General features: G+C 29.5%; 1 protein-coding gene across 2 annotated transcripts in view; it reads right to left on the bottom strand.

Annotated features, from left to right (window-relative positions):
* LOC142321989 (peptidylprolyl isomerase domain and WD repeat-containing protein 1) overlaps nucleotides 1-17,023 on the bottom strand; it is a 35,467-nt gene extending 18,444 nt beyond the window's left edge. Inside the window, exons 1-7 of one of the 2 annotated variants that reach the window (XM_075360555.1) lie at nucleotides 16,939-17,023; nucleotides 15,464-15,625; nucleotides 13,221-13,323; nucleotides 8,222-8,418; nucleotides 6,600-6,687; nucleotides 977-1,082; nucleotides 305-523 (exon numbers count right to left, since the gene is read on the bottom strand). In XM_075360555.1, coding sequence (XP_075216670.1) covers nucleotides 305-523; nucleotides 977-1,082; nucleotides 6,600-6,687; nucleotides 8,222-8,418; nucleotides 13,221-13,323; nucleotides 15,464-15,569 — 819 coding nt within the window. In that variant the 5' untranslated portion in view covers nucleotides 15,570-15,625; nucleotides 16,939-17,023. Of the gene's footprint in view, nucleotides 1-304; nucleotides 524-976; nucleotides 1,083-6,599; nucleotides 6,688-8,221; nucleotides 8,419-13,220; nucleotides 13,324-15,463; nucleotides 15,626-16,818 lie in introns of both variants that reach the window. The other variant, XM_075360554.1, reaches the window with a different exon arrangement.
* Nucleotides 17,024-18,136: the final 1,113 nt, after the last annotated feature.

Genomic DNA, 18,136 nt, shown 5'->3' with positions numbered 1-18,136 from the left:
CTCAATAGTTAATAATTTGGACCACTTTGAATAATTTACTAGTTTTAAATACCATTACTATTACTATTATATATACTATTACTTTCTATAGTAACTAATTTGGACAACTTTTAGAAGTTACTAATTTAGACCACTTTCTTGTATACTGTCTTGTAGAAGCACAGAAAAGGGTAAAACAACAGCAAGATTTGATTAGATTATTTTAAGAGGCTAAAACACCCAATAGTTGCATGAAAAACATATTTTTCTCTCCCATGAAAAACATTACAATGTAGTTTTACTATAATGATATAAAATTTATTACCTTACGATCAGCAGATACTGTAGCAAACAAAAGGCCATTAGGAGAAAAGCAAAGGCCAGAAGGAAAAGTCTTATTTTTTGCAAATTCAAAAAGATCAGTATCAAGTTTTGAGTCAAATTCTACACATTTTGGAAATTTATAATTTGTTTTTAATCCAGTCCAGTATTCCAAAATTCCTGCTTTATCAACTGAAATGGCAACTTCAAATACAGGATTATACTGTAACAAATACAAAAATCAGTTGTTAATTTATCTTAATGAAAAAATGAGAAATATACAAAGGGGTAAATAATTGAAGTATTTCATTTTAAAAGATTTCCTAAAGTCAATTTTTTTTAAAATTATCACTTGGTTAACACATATTTTTAAAGAAAAGAAATTACAAAAAAAAAAGATAAAATACAAATAAGTTACCAACTAATATTTTACCCAATACATTTTTAACATATTCAATGCAACAAGCTTGGTCTGCCTTCTGGGTACCAATGAGGCTTTACTCACAAGAACATGCTTGCTAAGTGCCAATCAGTGAAAAGTAACTAATGATTAGATACACTTTCTCATAGAACACTAACTAAATATTCACTAAAAATTGTACAATAAACTTTTGCCTAACATATTTTATAAAATAAAAACTAATAATGATAATAAATTTAAAAAAAATAAAAATACCTTTATAATAGCAACTGGCTTAGTATGAAGTTTTTCAAAAACATGTAATGGTGTATTTGTACCTCTACCATCATAAATATATAAATTATTTGAACCAGAATCTCCTCTAAAAAAAAAAAAACAACTATCATAATCATTACAATAATTTGATATTTTTTTTTATCACATATTATGTAACAAAAACTGATCAGCTGGGTGAGACATTAACAACATTATGAATTACACTCTTTCCAGCTGTGATGTTTCAGGACCTTGGTTTAAGAAAATTAAACACAAAACTACTTCTAACTGGGTACACTGTAGTCAATAGTACATAGAAAGTAGATTGTAACCAATGCACTCTCAACTTTGGAACTGAATTAATGACATTGCATCAAGAAAGGTTGGTTGAGATTGGAAGAGAATCACTCTACTCTAAGCCTTATAGCACGTCAGACAGACAAAATGAAAAAAAAATTCTAAACCTCATTTAACTATAACAAGCAAATAACATTTCCTGCTGTAGTTAGCTCACTGCTTTACACATAAAGTAATATAATAGTAGTAGTATGTCAATAGTAATAACACTTAGAACATTAAAAGCTAGTTGAGTATAATTTTTTCTAATTTTTTTTCTGTCTCTTCAAGTGAATATTTATTTAAAATGTTCTACACGCAACATAAATATTTGTAATGATTCAGTTATTGTAACTTCTTTTAGTTAACTGCAAATAAATAAAATCAAAGTGAAACAATCTTTTTATTAATATTATCTGTCAAAGTCTCTATTATGGATTGAACTCATATAAAGAACCTGATGAACAAGACATACTAGTCAGAGTTATTTCCTTGGGAATAATGAAGTTTTAAATGCATCCAGTTTTTATGCTAGACAGAGTGAAAGTGTCAGTTATGTAATTGAAAACCAGCATTTTGTTAAGCTACAGAATGTTTCGGTGGTGTACATCAATATGTATACCAGTACATACAGCTTAGTGACGGCAGCAGAAAACAACTTCAATCCTCACGCTACCTACATTAAGTAAATCATGAGATCCTTGTTGTTCCTGAGAACGGCTGTTCAATTTTTGGGATAAATTTCTTTCATATCAGGTCAACTATAACTATTCAGTTATGACACTAATAAATGGACAAAATTAAATAAAACCATTAAAAACTAATTTAGATTATACCTCTTATTTACCAGTATATGAGGGTTATTTTTTTTTCAAGGTCCAATCGGTCGCGAAATAAAAACCCATGCAAAAATCGGATGAACCTTTGTGCATATGTGTTGCGCAGCATCTCTAGTATGGCCTTCAATCACGCCGCGTCACTTCATTTAGTTCTGAACACACAGCTAGCACGTAAACATGTCTATAACAATAGCATCTCCCGCCAAATGTGAAGTGTGTGCGGTAATTCGATTTCTTCAGGCTGAGGGGTGTAATGCAGCTGAAATTCATAGACGAATAAGTAATGTGTATGGTGAAACTTCAATTAGTGACAGCAAAGTGCAACAATGGTGCAGGAACTTTAAAGCAGGACGTACAGATGTTCATGATGCAGGCGGTCAGGGAAGGAAGCGAGTGTCAACCGATGATCTCGTTGAGCAAGTGTATGAGGCAATTTGAGAAAATCGTCGGTTCGCAATTTCTGTATTGAGTGATTCGTTTCCTGAAATTTCAAGGTTAGCTCTCTACACCATTGTGAGTGAGAGACTTCAGTACTGCAAACTGTGTACAAGATGGGTTCCCAAGATACTGTCCGACCATCACAAAACAATGAGAATGGATGCCTCCCTAACATTTCTCCAGCGCTACCACAATGTAGGAGAAGATTTTTTGAACAAAATTGTCACAGGGGATGAGACATGGGTCCATTTCGAAACTGAAGAAACAAAAGAACAATCCAAACAGTGGATGCATTTTCATTCTCCCAGTAAACCAAAGAAGTTCAAGCGAACCTTCTCCAACAGAAAGTGTATGGCTACTGTGTTCTTAGACCAGAATGGAGTTTTCTTGGTGGAATTCATGGAACGTGGCACAACCACCACTGAAGCCTCATACTGCGTGACTCTTCAACTTCTACGAAGAGCAATTCAGAATAAGCGGAGAGGAATGTTGTCATCAGGCATTGTCTTTTTCCATGACAATGTTCGGCCGCACACTGCAGCTGTAACAAAGAAGCTCCTGCAGCGTTTTTGTTCGGAAGTGTTTGATCACCCACCATTTAGCCTGGACTTGGCGCCATCTGATTTTCAACTCTTTGCTCACATGAAACGCTGGCTAGGAGGACAGCATTTTGGCATAGACATCGAGCTGCAGACCAACATAGAAACATGGCTGAAAACACAGGCGGCTCCGTTCTATGACGAGGGTATTAGAAAGTTGGTACCACGCTACAACAAATGTCTAAATCGAAGCGACGACTATGTAGAGAAATAGCGTAGCTATGTAAGTACTTCTTACAAATAAAAAATTTTTTTTTTCACTGTGGTTTTAACTTTGTGACTGATTGGACCTTGAAAAAAAAAATAACCCTCGTATTTAACAGTAAATAATTTATTTTCTTATTATTTTTTAATCGTCACGATAGATTAACGAAGATGATAGATTCACTTTCGCTGAATTTTAAAAATTTATTTTATAATACATTTTCAATAAGATAGATCTGATATTTTAGAAAGACCCAAGTGGTTGTAGTCTCAGATAGTTGTAAGGTGACCCCAATTTCATTTAGAGTCAGTACCAGAGTAGTCCACCCTACTCCTACAATGAAATAGCTTGGGGTGTGGATAGATAAGAAAGATAAGAATGTAGAAGAAGTGTCGGTCAAAGCCAAAAATCTGCTACCGCGATCAGTTGGATAATGGCCAACGTTGGTGGGGAGGGATCGAAATGGAGGGTCTTGTCTCAGGTGGTGCTTTCTAAAGTACTGTATGGAGCTCCAGTCTGATCCATTGCACTACAAAAAAGGGAGTGCCTGTGCAATTCTCAGCAAGGTACACAGGGTTGTCTCCTTTTGGGTATGCTGCAGGTACAGATACAGGACCATCTTAGGGGATGTCACCAGTGTAGTGGCCAGACTTGCACCCATGGATCTTCTTCTCGTACAGAAGAGGGAGATGTACAGGGGAGTGAGTAAGGCAGATGTGAAGGTATTGCTAGTCTGCAGATGGCAGGAGAGATGGGATCAGTCGATGAAAAGCAAATGGACAAACAGATTGGCACGGATAGAGGCAAGACAAATGAGTTGCTGTAATAATACCGTAAGGTGGACCTGGCATCCTATGTTGTAAAGGAGAAGGGGTTTTAGTGGGTAGCCCCGCAAGGAAGAGTCCCACAGTACTATGGGGTACGAGACCACATGATGCCTATAAAAGGTTTCCTTTCCTCCAACAAAAAAAAAAATTAGATATTTCAGAAAATGATCATTTAGAACAGTATGAAACACGACCAGAAATACCAAACCTCTGTGGCAAAGTAGTAGCATGTGTCATTCATCTGGATTCTTTGGATTTAAATACCAGTCATCATCATGGCACTTTTTCATAAAATTCAAAAACTAAATTTATCCATCATTAAGTAATTGTAATTGGGTGACAACCTATTATCAGAGAAAATAAAATGAATGTTACTTTATACTCTTGGCTTAGGATAAAATTTCATCATAATTTTACAATTCTAAAAGCTCATTTGAAACAATGCATCATCATATATGTTATTAGGATTCAGAATCTAATTACATCATGATTTTGCATGCATTTCCTTTAGAGCCACCAGAAAAAAGAATTCTCAGGATTTTAAACTATTTCTTTAAATTAATCTAAGAGGTATACTTTTGAAAAAATTTAAATAAGTTCAGTGATTGTGATGAATGCTCCAAATTGTGAAGGTTACCAAGGGACTAGGCTAGAGTTTCTAATAAACCTGATCAATAAAGTCTCATGAAGACAGTGCTGCAAAGAATATAAGGTAGAATAAAAAACTTTCCAAGATTAATTTGTTTTTCAAAAACTGCTTACATGAAACAAGTTTTAGAGTACATTCCTCCAAAGCAATTTCCTTTGTTAGCTATACACTTTTCTCAATGCAGTAGCTACAAACCTTAGGGAAATATTCGTGGAATCCTTTTGAGAGACCATCCTAAACTGCTTTGTTGAAATGGCCAATATGTCATCAGCATTTTTATATTCTTTCTCTTCAGAGCATTTTTCAAGCAAAGAAATAAGTAAAAACTGTTACATTATGTCATGCCAGGTATCCTTTGATGGGTATCAATCAATGTCTTTGTTCATTATCATGCAAAAGAATCCAATTCTTTGTTGTTTCTCGTTTTCTCAGAATGCTTCCTTCTTATTGCATCTGTAAATGACAAAGGATTATGACATTTTGTACACTGTCAATCTGTCAGGAATGAATTTTTAAGTGAAAAATAATAATCTGTGAATCAAAAAGAAAATTTCCAATATAACTATTCTTTTACTGTTGTTAAAATGAAATTTCTGACTGGAGAGGTGATAATTTCATTCTGTTGACTGGATGTTTCTCTATAAATAGTGCAAAAAGTACATTTCTTATAAATTGGCTCAAAAAATGTTGATCTTGATCAGCTAAGTGTCCTGCAAATTTCATTCTGATCTGCAGACAATATTTTTGGAACAATGTATTGACAAATGCAATGCATGTTCAGATCATTATGAAGAACACCATGGCAACTTCTGACTGATATCACAACTATTGAAATTATTTCATTTTCAACTTTTTCTTCCATTACTTCAAACATTTACAATACACTTGATATGTTCTTAATTTCTTTAGGTAGATGGACACCCACTATGAATGTCATATTCAACACTAACATGATCATCACTAATATAAGTTATGTTAACCATACACTGCTGTTTTCTTCATTGCCAACTCTATATATTCTTGTTCAAGCAGCATTACTGAAGATGATTTTTTTAAGCATAATTTAAAAAAATGTAAAATATTCTGACATTTGTGCACTAATCAAATGCTGACATTTTGCAGTGACATATATGATACAAAACAAACAGTATTGTTTGTTTTAGTATTGTGATAGAAAACTTGTGATGTAGCTATATTGTGGCATTGTGAAAGTTTCCAACATAAAAACTACACTATTAAAATTTGCTATTTTAAATTGTAAGAAGCATTTCCAAGAATGTTTTGAATTTTCCTTGTACGGCTACTATCAGATCAATAACTTGAAGAAACAGAGATTGTGGTATTGTAGTAATACCCAAAAACATAACGTAAAGAAAAACATAAAAACAATCCATATAAAAAATGTGAACAGTTTAACTTAAATGAATCAAATATATAAAATCAAAGAATATAACATTTTTGGTTATAAATAGAATTAAGAATACAACTGTTTTACAACTTGATAGCTCTTCAGTATTTGCAACAGATCAAAATCCTAGAAAGTGAAGGGTTGAAATAAGGATAAAATCCACAAAGGTAGTTTGATATAGAATTACAAACAAAAATTAAGCAATGACAGGTGCAGTTTTACTGAATACTGTTGGTATTTGCTGATGCATAATGATCTCAGTCTTCAATATCACTTAAATCTATGCTAAAAAAATTAATATAAAAAACACAACAAAGCTTACATGGCAACAGTAGATATTGCATCTCCAAAGCTGTGGATCCACTCAGCACACTGAGGTACATAATTTAATTTCATCATATTTATCATATCTGTAATTTAAGCAGTTGTAGAACAATGACAAAAAATAATAAAAAATTCACATTTATTAAGTAAATAACATTATTTTTTACCTTTTTGTTGTGAACTAGAGATAAAGCTAAATTATACCCTACTGTATTTAATTTTGTGTTATACTGGACATCTGTAATGCATATGTTAATACTATATTTTTGGTTTTTTTTTTGTATTTTAGTGTACTACAAACAATAAAGATTGTTACCATTATTATTAATTGTATTTTAGCTCTTATGATGATCAACCTGAAGAGTTAAATTAAAATTACCAACACAAATTTAGGTTGAAATTCTCATTACAGAAATGTCAAATTCTTTTCTAATTGCTTTCATACAATGAATGACAAGAAACCACAGAAATATTAATACACATTCTAGTTTCTTCAGTACCAATTCATTGTTTACATTTTACTTTCTTGTTTTAATTTACCTGTTCTAACATTTAAAGCATGCCGTAGTGTTTTCAAACTGTCAATTCAAGAATTTCTTAACACATAGAAGCCTGAATGTAACTTTGTCTGTTTACTTAATTAAATTCTATAAAAATAAAGCAAATTATTTTCATAGTTTGGCTTCAAAGACAGACACATTCATCAAGAGATTTCAATTTGAATCATTCAGTATGGAGTGCATTCTACCACGTATTTTAATAAATAATAAAAAAATATACCAACTAGTATTATGAATATTAGGCTGAGGTTATATTGCATATGTTATGTTTCAAACCTCACAGTCTTCCATTTAATCTAAAATCATTTTTGACATGATATGTTAACACTAAAATAAAATAATAAAGAATTATAATGTTTTAAATAATTGACACAAACAATTAAAGTACTTAATTTTTCTTTATTGCATTTTAAAAACATGTAACGTTATTATAAACAAAACAATTACTTTGGGTCTATTACCATTATGGTGAAATCTATATCTTACAAGAGATTCCATGCATTCCCATTAATTGTAAATCAGTGAAAAATTAAATTAAAAAAAAAATAAATAAATATATATATATATATTTGCTTAAGTTTTCAGACTGTGAATGTTCTGTTCTAAGAGTTCACAGATTTTGTCATAATTATAATTATTTTCTACTTAAAGAAGGCCAAACCATTATGAAAAGGTACTGAGGTCAGTGGCATGAAGAGAATAAAACAAAAGAAGCAAAGACATAGGCTGCAATTACAAACAAAAAAGATAACATATTACGTCTGAAGTATAACAAAGGCAAACACCTCACTATTTCATACTAAAAATTTATCTATCATCTTGTTATGAGCATACAGTTACATGTGTGAGACCTACAGATATCAAATTACAGTTATTTAAGAAGATTCATTCAGTATTCTAATCATGATCATGATGTCATTCACAAAAAAAATTGTGTCAGTTTTGTTATAAAAGCAACCACAAATTATATTTAACAAAATCTTTGTAGCATGAAAACTCAAAACACAAATAACAATTTCATAATCAATATTATGTATAAATGAATTCAACATAATCTTACCAAAATTTATAACATCAAACACTTTCAAAGCTTTGTCGGTTGCCACTGTACACAATAAAGAACCATTATAATTGGCTGCCATATCCATTAAAGCACCAATGTGACTCCTAAAATGCTTCACAAATTCTACTGATTCTTCCATTTTCTTCCAAAATTTTACATGCCCATCACAACTTCCAGTCACTAAAAATTCTGTCCTTGAAACAAGAATTTTGAGAAATATTGCTTTATTATTATATCTAAAAACAGTTCCATAAACAAAATAGTAAACTTCCACTAAAAAAAAAAAAAAAAAAAAACAGGAAAAAAGATCACATAACCAGCTAAACTAAAACATAATAAAATAATTATAAGATGAAAATGTAATAGTTGTAATCCAAACAAAATGTTTTCATTTTATGAAATAATATATATATAAAACTTAATATATATATTAAGTTTTAATTAAAAAGTAACCAAGTATCACTTTGTTTGTATCACTTTAATACAAACAAATAAAAGGGCACTCATTATGTTAGATTGGTCGACTACTTATAACATTTTATAGAAACACTGTGGTATTATACAGAAATTTTATAAAGAAATATTATAAAGAAACATTACAATTTTTTAGAAAAAACATTAAGAAAGAAGCTTTAAGGGTACACAATGGCCTTAAATAAATTAACCTACTAAAACATTACAAAATAAAAAACACAGAAAGGTGAGTAAAATCCTATTACAGAAAGAAAAAAGAACATACTTAAAATAAATTAAAAATAATGTTCATAAACTGAAAGTAATCCAAATGGGAATTTATATTAACTAAAGAAACACAATACTGCAAAATATATTGAATTTGAATAATCATCTAACAGAATTAAACATAAATGCAGAACATTAATTCATTAACTAATAATAATTCATAAGAAATAATTCATTAAGAATTAATTCTGCAGAATTAAACATTAATTTAGAATAAATGTTTACATAATTTATTCATTTCAACCACATGATCACCTAGAACAGACATCAGCAAATATTTTTTGTAAAGGGTCAAATACGGAATGTTTTAGTTTCTGCAAGCTAAGAGGCAAACTCAAAGAGATTTTTGATGATAGGTCTTAAATAATAAGAAAAAAACAAGCTTTTACAAATTTATTGAACATAATATACTGTAATAATAAAAATTATAAATGATAAAAATAAATAGTTACAATAGTTTTAAGTTAGCCCTACTAATGGAAAGACTGGAATTTGCAAAACTCAAGGTACTGAGTTGAAATAAGGAAGTATTTTCTTACTTATTTACAGATATCGTTACTTTACAAATATCTACTGCAAAAGCTTTTTCCAAAGCCATTCAATGTTCACTAACAGTGGTTGAGAATGGTTTTCCTTGTTGAGAAAAATTTCAATCTCTGCTCAGAATTCAAAAATCACAATAAAACTACTTCTGCTGAGCTATCTAACTGCTATATGATTGAGAAAGTCAAGATATTAGGCTTATATTTCTAACAAAACAGATGATGGTTAAGTTCACGAGTGAATGAAATTCACTGTTGACAGAACTCGTACAAAGACATAGGTATGACAGATTCGAATATTTCCCACAAAGTATCTGGTGGTGAATAATACAATGAATAGGTGTACGTTTTGAAGATTCTACATTTTGACAAGCCTTGTAAATGTTTCCACCTAAGCCTTTTTCTTTTCCAGACATATTTCTACCATCATCAGTTGAAAACATTTTGGCCAATTCCACTTCAGATTGTTCATTGTCAAAGTTTTCTCTACTTCCTTAAAAGTAGTCATTCCAAACAGATTATTCTTAAGAGCTAATTCTTTAGTCACTTGAAACTGAACATTGACCCCTCAATAAACAGCAACTGAATAGTACAGTAATGTCTTTTGACTTATTAAAAGCCAAGGAAAACCACTCACAATGATTTGCTTCATTAAAAGAAACTTTTAACAAGCTATTGATGTTATCTCTTCAACTCTTTTAAGTAACTGTTCTTGTAAAAAGCTAATAGATTTAAATAGATCAATTTTGTCTGGACACATTTCTTCAGCTGTGACAATTAAACATGATTAAACTAAATTGCCAATAATGAATGACTTTTCTTCCTTGGCTAATAAATGAGATACTTGTAAAGTTACTTTATTTGCAACCTCATTTTCATTTTTCATTTTAGTGAAGAAGTTGCATTGTGATGAAATACTCTATTTCAAATTTTGTCTGATCTTTGCTTCTCTGTGAATTGGGAATATTGTAGAGAATGCTTAACCCGGTAATGATGACAAATATTGTTCTCTTACAGAGTACAGCTAAAGTGTCAAACAATGTTTTATCGTCATGTACAGATAACAATGCTTTGTCATCTAATTTGATAGCAAAATAATTCACACTCCACTCCACCTTAAAAGTAGAACATTCAAAATCTACTTTTCTCTTCACAGCAGAGCCCCCACCAAGCAGAGTATGAATAAGAAGCTACAGGAGTATGTCATACTCAACTTTCTCGCAACTCCGTTTTTAGTTCATAGGTCATACAATATAAGTGGCAGGTCACTGTTCATAGATGTCTGATATAAAGCAAGCTTTCTCTGTGTGATAATTTAAATTCACACCAAATAACAAATAATGCATAAAGTCCTTTTTTTAAAGGAAATCTTAGGGATGTGAAAGAAGCAAAGAAAAAATGAATAACTTGCAGCTGACATTCAATATTATTTTAAAAAAAAATGATTTAACGTAATTGGTGCAGTTAATAAAAATATTTTTTTATTTATATTTTACATAATATAATTTTGTAACCATATCATTGATTAGCATAAAACATCTAAAGTTTTATAACAATGACATTACTGATTTAAGAATTACTTTGATATTACATTAGAGTATATTTTTATTACAATCTATAGGAATAGTTTTTTTTTTTTTTTATGTGCAATTAGGAGTAAATGCACTCTAAATAGGTTTATTCTATTATAAGCTAACAAATAAATAAACACACTATTATAGTAATTAATCATCCTGCTCTCACTGCTGCTACATTTATTAGTACAACCAACCAACAAATATTATTATACATTAAATGCAATGTAATACTGCAAACATAGTTTTATAGAGAAAGAAATTTATCAATTAAGTGGAAAGCATTATCAATTACAGATGTCTCTAATGGTCTTTAGATTGTCTTTCATCTCTATGATATTATGTCCTATTTGAAAATTTTGGTATTAATTTAGTCCTCACAAGATATTTTTAAATAACTTTAAATTGTGTCATTGAATATGACTGTTTTTTAAAAATTTGTATTATAACAATGGAGATCTTTATTTTTTAAGACTTTTTTTATATGCCCACGTGTGCACACGCACTTCTATTATACTTCTTTATACATGCACTTATTTTTTTAACTTTTGCAATACAAAAACTTTGTTAAATGACTAATAAATGCATAAAACATATTACTTCCATGAAGAATATGAATAAGTTTTAAAAAAACATTTTAAGTTAACGTACAACATTTTCATTTTAACACAGAAAAGTTTTTATATGCAAGATATTTGGTTTGTGAGAATTCATTAATAATATCAATTGACCTAGCCATTTAATTTATAGTAATGTTGCAAATTATAGTATTGTGTATTATTGTTATTTATTGTTGTAAAGGCTGTTATTATTAATGTTTGGGCCAATAATTCCAACATTCTGTTTAAAGTTTGTTACTGGATATAATTTTGAAATATAAAATACAAAGTTATTACAGGATGTTTTACCTTGTTTCATTACTATCACAATTTCTTTATTTTTGTAACTTTGGTTGCTTACAACTCAAAAATGAAGGCATTTATTTTGAAACAGTTTTTGCCATTATTTTTCTCATAAAATTTAACATTAAAATCAAGTATCATGTGTCCACCTTACTACTTAAAAAAATCTGATGTGGACACCACATGACTTATTAATAAGTCATGTTACATTATTATTATTATTATTATTATGCTTTTACGGCCAACATGGGACCACTTAAGTCAATTTTAGTTGGATCTTTCTGAGAAAAGCGTGTTATTTTACTCTTCCGAGCTGCCCAGTATTTCTTCATCCGTTCAGATCTTGCTTTTTTTCTTCATCCGTAAACACCCTCTTCGTTGTACTTTGTCGTTTGTCTGTCTTTTGTTTAAATCTAATGCTTTTGTCTTTTAGCTTTGTAATTTTTCCAGTTTTAAGTCATGTTACATATTACATATTTTTGTATTTTTTTTTTTATTACTGAATTATTATTTATTGTAAATTTTTTTTACAATCACAGTTTAATAATTATTAATAGATCAATATATTTAAATTAAAAAAAAAAATGGAAAGGAAATAAAGTCGGATTCTCGCCGATATATCTTCACCTTATAAGATCCAAATATTTCATTAATTAAAATTTCATTTGGCTATAACTCTGGAACCAATGAAAATAAGTACCACTTATGATATGTCGTTGAAAATCTCTCAATGACGGCTTATTACTGCAGTTAAGAAAAAGTTATGCGAAATATGTACGTAGAGACGTCACACCGAAATTACTTGAAAAGGGTTCACGGATGGTCAAAATGGATATTTCTGTTGAAATCTGGAAACCGAAATTTTTCACAATCACAATACTTCCTTTACTTTGAACAAGAAGTAAAAATGTTTGAACCAATGTAGTAGATCCAAGATGGCACTACTTATCAGCAGTTCTCCTAATATATAAGCTACAATATCAAATTTCATGAGTGAAGTTGAAAGAGACCATTCCCAAAATAAAAAGAAATAGAGATGCCATTATGGATGGGCAGAATTACATATGTTAATGTTCTGGACTCAAGGATCTCAAAATGTTGAGAAATATTGAAATTCAGGTAGGATTCATATTTTTTATAAATAGCAAAACTTTAACTATGGTTTATTTTATATTAGCCAAGAAAGTAAAAATAGTTACATTGTTCACTTAAATAATATAAAATGATATACACTTACTTTGTTACGACTATGTGTGTAATGATATCTCTATGCATGTAACTTTTTTCATAAGACTCAGAACACGGTAAGTTATCCAAATATAGATGTTCATGCTTCAGCACTAAAGAAGAAAAAATAAAAAATATTATAATTACATTTAGCTCAATACTCAAAATAAATAATATATATATATATATATATACACACACATGCACACACACACACACATATATATATACTGTCCAGTTAGTGAAGTAATTAAACTCATCACCATAAAATCAGCTGATTTTTGAAGTCAAAAGTTCTAAGAATCGAGTCCCTGCAAAGGCAGTTGCTTTTATATGGATTGAGTGCTAGACTGTGGACACCAGTATTCTTTGGTGGTTGGTTTTCAATTAATCACACATCTAAGGAGTGGGAGTGGTCGACCTGAGTCTGTTCCAGACTACATATTTATCGACACGTTTACATTTACACTTATTGCATTACATATACAGCTATGTAAGGCCTGGTAAGCCTGTAGTGGTAATTACATTTACCTATACATACACTCACTCACACAATCAGACCCAGCAATAGCTGGAAAACTAGTTGGAGAAAACATGTGTGCGTGTTTACTTGAAAATTAAAAAAATATATATATTTCCCTTTTGAAAGTTAAAATTTAATAATCATTTACAACTGAACACTTGCAAATTATTAAAATATTTTCCACAAAACATTAATCAAAATATGTAAAATTTATAAAGAATGAGATAAAAACATAAAGAAATAAATGTGAACAGTACTGATATCACTAAATCTGAAAATCCATTGTCAAGGCCTGTTGTAGAGCTCATTCTACTAGACTTGTGAAAATGAACTGGTAGCTGTAACAATAAAGCAAACATGCAACAGTTACACAACAACCTATATCATTTATAATCATCATTTACACCGCTCATTCTGTTCAATGCTAATGAAGCAGTGGTTGGAATAACATGCAACTTGTCATTACTGCTTCCACAATCTGTGATAATATGACATTCATTTTTAGCATGTGAAATTTTAATGAATACACATGTTGATAATATGCTCATCAAAATCAACTAATTGTGTTGTATTTATGAAAATAATAATTAATAGTGATAAGGTAGAATAATACTGAAAATTCAAAGGGACAAGCAAAAAACCATCAAGCAGACTTTACTGTATTGAAAAATAATATTTACAAACTTTTGAAAATTCAAGAGAATTTCACTGCTAAGATTTCATAAAAGCTTGCAGGATGATGTCAAAAGTTTACTATAAAATGCTGAAGAAGCCTTAGAAGTCAATCTGGGCGTTTCCAAGGGATTTTTTTATTCTACATAATATCCATAGCTTCATTATGCAGGTCACACAAAAACTTAAATTGAGCAGTAAAATACAGAAATTTTTTTACCTCCTTATTAAGATACTTAATAACTACCAACTCTTTACGCAGTCAGACTGGCTACGTATTTTATTTATTTTTTTTAGAACCTTGTAAAACTACTATGTGTTCTTTTTTACCCGATAGTCAACAGTCAATAACCCTCATATTAGTCTTTTAATATAACGAAAGGTTCTTAGTGCCAATCAGGATAGCAAATGAGGATCAAAGTTTGACTTTTGCCATCAGACTTCAATCCACCAGTTTCTTCATGGTGTGGTGATTCCAACAGTGTTTATAAATTCCCATCAGTTGACTATCCACCAGCACATTTTTTTTTAATTTACAGGACAATTTTTTTATATTTGAATAAATTAAAAAATAGAAACAAATAAATATTGTATTGAGAAATTAAAATAACCAGCAAACATGAGATAAATATTAAAATACACGACTGTCAGGAAAAAAAATGGTGACGAACATTGCTCTTTAATATAGGATAACTAAAAAGCAAACAAGTGACAATTTTGTATATAGTATATTTTTTTTCCTTCAAATTTCTTAAATTTATTTAAACATATATTTATTTATATATATGTACATATACATATGTGTACTATATACAAATTTCCGACAATATATAAATATACATATTCAACACACCCAGTAATGTAAGGATTCCAATGTGGGGTCATACATCTAAATCAGTTCAGCCATTGAGCTGCTACAATGAAACAAACAAACAAACAAACATACATACATACATACACCCTAAATAAATTACACTCCTTTTCAGGCAGTCATGTAATAAATAATGCTAACCATAATATAAATAATAATAATAATAATAAAAAAATCAAATGCTGACCTTTTCTCTTTTTTGGTTTAGAAGCTTCAGAAGGTGTAGGTCCAATCCATTCATCAGAATCGCTATCATTAGTACATTCTTTAGAACGTTTCGTAGACTCCATCATATTAATAGTAATGAATGCACAAAAAACTATGGTATATTTTCACTGAGTTACATTACCTAATGAAAATATATAAACAAATAATTAATCCTTATAAGTCATGGAATACCTTAAAAAAAGTTTCCTTACACTCTACAAATTACACACAAACATGTGTTTTTAGATTTTTTGATGTTAGACAGTTGCTTTATTAGTGATGCAATAACAGAAAATAGAATTTACGGACACAGATTGCTAAAACCAACATTCAACTATTCTAGGCCCAAATTAAGAAAAAATTTTTGAAGTGACTTTATAGTAAACAATTAACTCACCTGTACTTATAAATAAGTTACCTAAACTGGATATAGTTGAAACTAATTTTGCATAAGACAATTCTTTAAGAAGAAAAAATTTAATTTGTTGATAAAAAATCAAATAGGTACAAAGCAAAAAAGAATTGGTTATATCTCATCTGTAAATGAAGCTTAGGTTGTTATAAATGAATTCAAAAATAAATAGTAAAAGGCAACAACAAACAAATATAAATAAATAAGGCAACTGCAATTCCTTTAATGTCTTTTCTATTTTCAAAAGTTACAATTTCCAAATTTTCATTTTTAGTTAGTAAATATATATTTATTTAATGAAGCTAAAGAAAGAATGATATTACGTTAAACATTATACAACTACAGATTAAATCAACGTAGAGTTCAACATAAGATATCCAAGTCAATGTATATTTGGTTTGTTATCCATTTTTTTTTTTCATTAGGATTCTATTATAAAGAACAAAGCTTTCAGAGGCTCTCATGTAACTTACTATCCAATATGGGCACAATACAATTAATATTTAAGAATTTAAAGTCTTTAATAAACGCAAAACATAACAGCAGCACTTTCCAAAGTGAACCTCAGCGCCCTGGAGCACTGCGACTTCCTCACAGGAGCACCACAAAATATTATATGATTTTCATCATTTTATTTCTATTTTCAATTCAATGTCATATAACGTTTCTTCAAATAATTTTTTTTTAGGTTCTAAAATGTTCTATTTATTTTACCTAACTCTTGCAAAAAATGATTGACTATTTCACAGTGTACTTGTTAGAACTTGATATAGGGTACCCTAGGAAAATCTGGATTCAGAAACGCGCAGAGAGTATTGGAAAAGTTTGGAAACTGCTGCATAAAACCTTTATAAAAAAATACTTCTATCATTTACAAAAAAAAAACTAACATTTTTAAAGTAGTTAAAATGTTTTGTACAAACCGTTCACCGAATGTAATTTAGCATTCAAAAGATCTTCCTTGACATTTTTAATTAAAAAGAAATGTAAACGCAAGTAATTATTTAACCTAAATAAAGTAACCTAACAACCTGCAAACTAACCTTAAATTGTATACACACCACGGAATACATTATTTCGTCTTCTTTTTTTAGTCAGTGCCATCTGTTTAAAGTTTTGTTTCTGGAATACTAACTACCAAAAGATAATTATTTCTTATTATTAATTTTAATCCTGCTACCTTGTTATTCGTTATAATTTGTTGTTTTAAGGTAGAGTTAATTTTTCAGACAAGAGTTTTTGTAAACTTTTAAATCTGAAATCTGGAAATGAAAATGAATTATGATGTCCTATTATATTCTTACTCTTCAAAACATCGCCGATGAGTTATATATACGTGCGTGACTACTTCAGAATTCATAGATAGTGGTCAAGCATCCCTCATTTTATTCTTCGTTACTATTTGCAATTTGAAGCAAGTATTTTATTTAGTCTTTGAAGAGGCCGTACTGATCACTGAGTCGCTCATAAGTTTTATTTCATAGAATTGAATTAAATTTATCGATACGGGATAAATTTTAGAATTAAGAGCTAGGTAATCATTTTAGAAAAGTTAAAAAATGATTGATTTTTTTCAAGTAAATAGTTGGATTTAGGATAACCCTACTTTTTAATAAGGCATAAATAAGATTTTTAAAAAATTGGTAAAAAAAATAGTAGGTGATGTATTTTTACTAAAATGTTAGTGCATTTTGTAGAATATTTTCAGAGAAAAGAGTTTGAATTTTTAAGACGCAGAACAACAGCGAATTTAAATTCAAAATCAAACATTTGCAGATGATTTGAATCTGTTGTGTTGATCACCGCACTGATTTAATCTGTGGTTTTATGTTTAAGGTAATATTGATTTTTATTCTAGTTCCATTAAATAAATATATATTTGACATCAAAAAATGAATATTTGAAAATGGAAAAGACATTGAAGGGATTGTAGTTGCCTTATTTATTTATATTTGTTATTGCTTTTTACTGGTCATTTTTGAATTAATTTATGAACAAATTTAATATTATAAATTTCTGTGTGTTTTGTAGAAAATAAGCCTTTCAAACATAATAATATTTGTTAATATAAAAGTGCCATGTTGAATAAGTATATTTTTATTAGTTATTGTATGTATTTTACTGTTAAAAAGTGATATTCTGTTTTATTTGTAGCTGTTACAATTAATTTATTTTATATATTAATAAATTATATCTTTTAAAGGACATGACTATTAAAATCAATGGTGCTTCAATTGTAAT

The sequence above is a fragment of the Lycorma delicatula genome, chromosome 3 (assembly GCF_047948215.1).
Source record: "Lycorma delicatula isolate Av1 chromosome 3, ASM4794821v1, whole genome shotgun sequence".
Classification (NCBI taxonomy): domain Eukaryota; kingdom Metazoa; phylum Arthropoda; class Insecta; order Hemiptera; family Fulgoridae; genus Lycorma; species Lycorma delicatula.
This window is presented reverse-complemented; position numbering and strand designations above follow the sequence as displayed.